Genomic DNA, 7,875 nt, shown 5'->3' on the forward strand with positions numbered 1-7,875 from the left:
GCAACAGAAATTTATGTTTTATGATTAAAAACTTAGTGAAGTAGGTTATTTGAAAAATATCTTTAATGAAATTATAATTATTCTAGATCTGTTATTTACTCGGTGTTTCCAAAACAAATTTAATAATTTACTGATTTGTTTTTAACTCTTGCCGAATACGATTTAGGCCGAAAAAAGAGGAGATAACTCCGTAATGACTATTTTTACGGGGTGATTGACCGAATTAACGTTAAATTATTTAACTGGGCAATTTAGTAAAACGTGTTCATTTCATTTTTTACAGAGATGAAAATGGGACTGGATACCGAAAGATACAGTGTAATAACCTACAGGTATTGCTCTCTAATTCAAGTCACAGAAATTCTGAGCCGAAAAATGTTGATTTTTATCATCAACTGAACTATGATTAGTGTGATAAGTAGAAGTACGGTATAACATTAACCAAAAATAACATGAAATTTTGAATGACTGAAGATGAAGTCAGAAGTGAAAATAAAAATGGAATGAAATAGGGTTTAACCTCCTACTGCTTTGTACCAACTGGGCTAATGATGAAGAGCATACAGTGTGCTTAGAAATGGTTCCACTACTGATGTCTTCCGCCTTACTCCAGAGTGGCTTGTCCTACGGAGTTCGACTTTGCGCAAGTTTTTTTTAGTCAAATGACTACAAAAAGTTTACTAGCCAATAACTATAACCCCTTAATTTACACATAAACTGACCCCAAACTGTACTGCTCATAGCTTAACATATAATAAACCAATTCCCATTGAAATAAAGGTGAAGTCTTACCGCATAATTTATATGATTTGATGAAACCCAACTGTTAAGCGAAATTTGGCGAGATTTCATCTGGCTGGTGTCATGGCGGTTTACATTAAAAGAAATGTCGTTTTGAAAATGAAGAACGCATAATTACCACAAAGAAAAACTGTTCAATAACTATTTTAGGGGTTCCGTCTTCACTATTTGTGATAGAATTACTTATTTCAATACAAACTGTAATGATATGTGTTGACAATTGTGCATCTGAACCTATTTGTACTTGCGTAAGGAGTGTTAGACTGTATCAATTGTAGCTTTAAACACAGTTTAACAGTACACATTTCGTCGGTAGGCAGACGAAGTGACTTATCTTCATACCGTACCTATTGACGATAAGTCACTTCGTCTGCCTACCGACGATTTGTAGCTAAAAGTGTGCTATGAGGAAAATTTTGCCTGGGCAGCTTTGCTACCACGGCCTAGCTTGGTTACTTTATAGTAACGGATTACTTTGGCCTCTGTCCCATAAGAATCCATTAGTAAAGTAACTAGGCCTAGCTATACTTTTTTTCAAAATCTTAATGTCATGCCAGTTGTGATGGTACCTTGGTTTTTCATTCCATCCAAACGACCATGTGTTGTCCCTCTGTTCTGCACCACTGGCAAGAGTGGGGAACCATCTGGACAGAATACAGATGTAATAGTAATACTACACTAACTGACTTGAACACATTTGCTTAACAGAAATCCATTCTGATGTGAAATGCTTATTTAACGTCCGCTTCCACTGAAGTGATATCCCCAAGAAATTATCATTGAAACATAACTATCTTTTATTTAGAAATCAAATTACTCCTGGGGTACTAAAACGGATATATACATTTATGTTTCAGGGTAGAGAAATTAATTATCTTTACTGTTCACATTTGGGGGGTTGGATGTCCGAATGGTTAGTGCGTGCGCTCTGTATCACAAGGTCTGTCATTGTTTTGATCCCCTGGTTGTACGTGACAAGGAATAGGGTTGCCTGTCCAACCTCATGGGTTTTCTCTGGTTCCTCCAGTTTCCTCCCACTACTAAAGACCCCTACGCGCAAGCGAATTATTAAAATAAAATTGAACAATGGTTTGCGTCGAGTGGACATTAAACCCCATTTCTCTCTCTTTCTGTTCACATTCACAATATAATAATGAGGTGGTGGAATTGGGTACATCATCCTCCTGCCCTATATATAGCCCTATGATGCAAGACTACGGCTTAAAAAAAAAATGCCATGTAGTTTAAAGCATAATTTTAAATAATAAGCTTATATTGTATTCAAAATAGATTATCAAAAATCTTAACTTCTAAGCGCCGAACTACAGATATTTTTCATCAACATTCGTTAAACTGCTGAAAATTTGACTGTTAAAACATCTATATCTCCAGTGGTGGCATGGCATATATGTCACAGATTTTGCTTGTATTCTGATTTGAACATCCCAGCAGTAATATTATAGTATTGTCAGATCACACATCAAATCTAAAATTATAAGTTCTGATGCCCCTTTCAAGTTATGCTTTATGACTTATTCCTTATTGCATATAGAATATACATGGCACTTTATATCTGTCTTTTTCAGAAATAGATCTATGAAATGAAAGCACTACTGTTTATATGAACACTGTTACAACTGTTTAACTGGAAGCGTCAAATTGTATTGATACAGTAGGAACAAAAAGATCAGTGTATGGCCAGATTTTGAAACCTATTCATAATGACATGAATTAATACACAAGCATATATGTGTATGCTGGCAATAGGGTTTTCCAAATGGCAGAAATTATTATATCATTCCGTTCTGTTAATCAGATGTATGATTGTCTTATATATACAAAAGAATTATCCAATGTTACTTTTGACTGTTCTGTTAAAGTGATTTTTAATTTTGAACATTTTGAGATAGATGGGAAGTCATCATGTGATTCTTGTCAAATTGCTACAAAACATGTTAAGAATTCTTTAATAACTAATCATGTTCATTGTAAGAACATTGCAGATAATATTGATTTAGATGTCACTCACAATGCCAAGGTTGCCAAGGGCTTGCTGTCAGTTTTTTCCAACAACCAAAACAGAACTTATGAGGATGATACAACTGTATTTTTGTGTGTTAATCCAAATAAAAAATGTGTCTTATTAATGGATGCACATTTAGCTTGCTGTGTGGCGCAATATGTGAAAAAAGACAGAATATTTCGACACAGATTTTTGATGTATGTCAAACGAAATTTTGGATTTCTTTGTGAAACGGATTCAACACACTGGAATACAAAACTACTTGAGTGTGGTTATCTCAATGTACCTTACAGTATTGATATTGTATCAGTATGGCCAAAACAAAAAATAAACATGATGTGGTAAGTGTTTTGTCAGTTATTCACTTTCTACAAGCTTATATAAGTTTCTTAATATTTTGAAATGTATCATTATATTTCAGACTGTAGGCCTACATTCAAAGGATTTAATTGGACTAGTCAAAACAGCCCAACAGTCATACAGGTATCTGACATAGATATAGATGCAAACAAGTACAATAGTATTATATTGTCACCATTTTGGAACTGTGATGTCCAAGGAACAAGCATGCCAAGTTTCATGTCAATCATACTTGAATTGGCGGAGCCTTATCTGTTTTTTTGGGGGGTCCTGAAGAGCATCGCCCCTAGAAGGTCAAGATGAGTAGCACTTGGGGACCATTTCCTAATGAAAAAGGAATTGTGTACTTTTCAAAAACACTTTACTTTCTATATTAAACACACTATTTCAGGTGTAATTATTCCATTATTGCTTCCCTAGAGGAGTAAAATCAACATTTTTGACATTTCTTAGGAACAGAGAAATAAAAAATTTTTAAGGACACAATGATATTTTAGGTGCCAAAGAATTCAGCATCTTGTTGCCAAGCGATGTCAGTTAGAAGAATCTATGGCTTGGTTATCTACATTAGGTGGAGGCTATTCATCTCTTGGTGACTACTTCTCTCATTGTGTAAGTATATTATTATACCAGTTATTTGTGTACAAATTATGGTAATAAAGTTGAACAAATGACAATACAACACATACATGGAGTCTCTGACTACCTTATCTATAGTTATAAGGAGGGTCACAAGTGAGAAGATGATCTACTGGTACATTGCAAATATTTTTTAAAGAAGGCTGGTACAGGTCAAATTTTCATCTTTATCCAATGCAAGAAAGGATTAAATATGCTTGTATTATTTCAATAACATCATTTAAAGAGCTTTATTTTTTTTAACCTTGAAATAGACAAAAATGGTTCTAAAAGCATGTATTAGTGTACCGGTAATATGAATGTATGAAAAGTGTTTTATCTTTAATTTTTGAAAAAATATTGTAATTTCTAATCAATTAATCGAAGAACGGCTGTCGTTTATGCCGGCTTAGTGCATTCTACACGTTTTTAAAACGATTATTTGATCGTTTGTGAATCAGCCTTTACTAATTACTTCCACATTGTGTTGTAGGATATGTTTTTATTTGTTCATTACAAAATGGCACCCAAAACCATAGGGTACACAACTCGTGTACTGATTATAAAATGTTAATTCTGTCTTAAATATTGGATATTAGGATCCTATAGTTTCACGGTAAGATAACATCAATATTGATTAAAATTGATCAATATTGATTTCTACTTTCGTGTTTTTAATTTCGAATATTAAGGAAAATATCAATATGATTAAAACACACATCCTATTTCGTTTCATATTTTACAGTTCAAAATTTCGTTTTACTTCTCTTTACTACACTAGGATCTGGGAGAGTTGTTATACATGTATAACCTGCATTGTGGTTGATGTGAGGGATTAGCCAATGAAACAGTCTGTTATGGCGAGTTCTTGGCGTAAAGTGCACGGAACTGTGGGTATCTCACTAGAAACATTACGCTGATTGGTTAATCAAATGTCTGACATTGTAGGGTCAAAGGCTGCTCGTATGATCCCTGATGCGACCTTCCACTACAACCAGTCAGATCTTCATGTAGCAGAGGCCGTCAAAAATATACAAAAATGAAACGAAATATAGATCTGTGTTTTAATCAGATTGGAAAAATATTGAGTTAAAGAATTGGCTCCTTTAAAGAGTCAGTACACTATCTTCATATTTTATTTGTAGGCAGAAAAGGCTGGACAAATTTCCATTCGTCAGTTAAAATTAGCTATGGAGATGTCAGATCCTGTCATGGCTTCTAAATGTCGTGTCTTCTGGGCTCAAAGTCTTCTACAACAGGGACATCTTCATCTGTGTAAACGAATTGTTTGGTGAGTATTTTTGTTGTCTGACCTTTTGTTGTGACAGAGACACCCCATTAGAACAAAAATGGCATATGTAAATATCAAAAAATATTGTTGCTAAAAGTCAAGTTTTTGGTCTATGAAAAACTTTAAATGTTATATCTTGATTTCACATCGCTTAGTTAAATATATAGCTAAATGTGCTGTTTTTCGTAGGTATAAATGCTAAATACTAAATCACTGAAAAATCTAAAGTTAAATATTTAGCTAAATATATAAACATTTAGCTAAATATATAAACATTTAGCTAAATATATAAACATTTAGCTAAATATATAAACATTTAGCTAAATATATAAACATTTAGCTAAATGTATAAACATTTAGCTAAATATATAAACATTTAACTAAATATATAAACATTTAACTAAATATATATATTTAGTTAACTATATAAACAATTAACTAAATATATAAATATCATGCTAAATATATATGTTTAGCTAAATGTATAAATATTTAACTAAATATATATTTGTGGTCCCGCCAATATTTCTAGTGACACGTGAGCCTTGGCACAATAGGCCTACTGGCAATTAGAAATGGAAGCTGACCACGAACAATAATTATTTTACAAACGGCGTGGTACGGTTGCGCTTTGTAAATTTAACTATATGTTTAGCTAAATATATAATTATTTAGTTAATATTTAGCTAAATAATATATATTTAGCTAAATAATATATATTTAGCTAAATATATATTATTTTAGCTAAATATATATTATTTAGCTAAATATATATTATTTAGCTAAATATATATTATTTAGCTAAATATATATTATTTAGCTAAATATATAAATGTTTAACTAAATATATAAATGTTTAACTAAATATTTTAACATTTAACTAAATATATATTTAGCTAAATGTTTAAACATTTAACTAAATATTTAGCTAAATATTTATATATCATCAAATCTCGTTTTGGTCTTAATATTCAATGCTAAATGTTAAATATGAAAATAGAGACAAATCAAGAAATATTTATATATATTATGTTAAATATTGAGTTTTTGTTGTATTTTTAGTTTAAATATTAAAAGTGAAAAATTTGCACAAAAGTCGAGATTTAACTATATATATAAATTTAAATTAAATCTAGTGTTTTTTGCTATATAAAAAGCTAAATAATTAATTTACAAACGGCGCCCCATATGCCTAAAGCGGCATTTACACGATACAACCATCAGTCTAGACCTATCCACGACTGAATTAGAATATCTAATAACTCTGTATACGAAACATATGGACTTTGTGGAACCCACGGCAGCAAAACTACACGAAGACAGGGGTGAGAAGTGTTGCCTTACTGCCATATTATTGTGTTACTAAGAAGGAATAAAGGTTGCCATACAACGAATAGAACCATTGTATCGTGTAAACAGTCGTCCAGTATGTTGCATCCAACTGTTGTATGAATTGATTGTATAGTGTAAACAGCACTTTAGCCAACAACCTGCATACCCAGGTAACTTAACATCAAGTTTTCAGATTTATGCTTGTATATTTGCAGGAAAGAGTATCAGTATGCAAAGACAAATGGAACTAGAGATAAAAGATTAGAAAATATGTGTATATCTGTGTGGAATAGATTGAAATATCTCTTTAAATTAAATAAAAGTAAAAAGAAACAACAGAAGGGATTATGAAAGCTGAAGATTTACATTCACTTGAGTCAAGAATCCCTGAGTATCTGTACTATAAACCCTGTTTACATTACAAATTTTAAGTGTTCCAGGGTTAATTTACTTGTAGTGTAAACAGAATTACTGAGCATGCACCAAATGAACCATGACCTTTTTTCCTGTGAACTTTGATAGTTCTGTCAAAATGGCTGCCCTGGCTAAATCAACTGTCATCATTGTTTTCATCGGAGTAATTTGAATAGGGACTGAGATTAACTTTCCAGTGAAGAGTTCCACATTTGGCATGCTTGGCACAGTTCCGAGACGGTTATTGTAGAGTAATGTAAATGGGTCAATTTCTTGAAATTTATACTAGCCTGGTACAGTGCCTAGAATGGCACGCTTGTCGTGACCAGGTGTAACAGGGTTATAGAGGGGGTGGGGCTTCCTCAAAAAAAATGTCCAGTTTGCAGACAACAAAAAAAAAAAAAAATGCCATTCAGTGATGGGAAAGGCTGCTCCATACGCATATTAAATAAAGAATTGGTGCACAGAACCTGTCAAACCCAGTGCCCTAAAGATATAATTTATTCAGGAATATTTTTGACATGAACTTACAGCTGGTACATAAATTAAATATGAAAATTATCGAGAAGCATTAAACTTTTGTTCATTCTTTTTGTGGCAATCGTAACCATTCAAAATTGGATACAACCATGTGCAGAAAAGCAACCAGAAAATATTTTCCATTTCGTTGAAAACCATAGAGCATTGGGACTAGATTGTTTATGAATTTTAACAACAAGTGAAAATTAAAAATAGCCCAGGTAGAAACAGGCCCTAACCCCAATCTATGATGTCCCAATCTATGTATTTATGTACCGATAATACTTATTTTAAATAATTGATCATTCTGTACCCAATCGATCATAGCATCAGTGGTTTTCGAAAATAGCAGCTCTATTAGTAGAAATTTAATTAGTATAAACACAGTATAAATAATAATTTAATCAATATAGTAACCTCTACTTGAGTAATTCAACTGTCAGTGTGTAATCAAAAGGTGTTATACTCCCAAGATTAGCTTGGATTAACAGAAGAAATTTAATTAGTATGGACACTG

General features: G+C 32.3%; 1 protein-coding gene across 1 annotated transcript; it reads left to right on the forward strand.

Moving 5' to 3' along the window:
- Positions 1 to 196: 196 nt before the first annotated feature.
- On the forward strand, positions 197 to 7,255 carry LOC126823442 (uncharacterized). Its single transcript, XM_050552297.2, has 5 exons — positions 197 to 332; positions 2,388 to 3,165; positions 3,682 to 3,796; positions 4,948 to 5,093; positions 6,641 to 7,255. Exons 2-5 carry the CDS (start codon positions 2,579 to 2,581, stop codon positions 6,774 to 6,776), a joined length of 984 nt encoding a protein of 327 aa, XP_050408254.1. The 5' UTR covers positions 197 to 332; positions 2,388 to 2,578; the 3' UTR covers positions 6,777 to 7,255.
- The last annotated feature ends 620 nt before the right edge of the window (positions 7,256 to 7,875 follow it).

Source organism: Patella vulgata, chromosome 6, assembly GCF_932274485.2.
Source record: "Patella vulgata chromosome 6, xgPatVulg1.2, whole genome shotgun sequence".
Classification (NCBI taxonomy): domain Eukaryota; kingdom Metazoa; phylum Mollusca; class Gastropoda; family Patellidae; genus Patella; species Patella vulgata.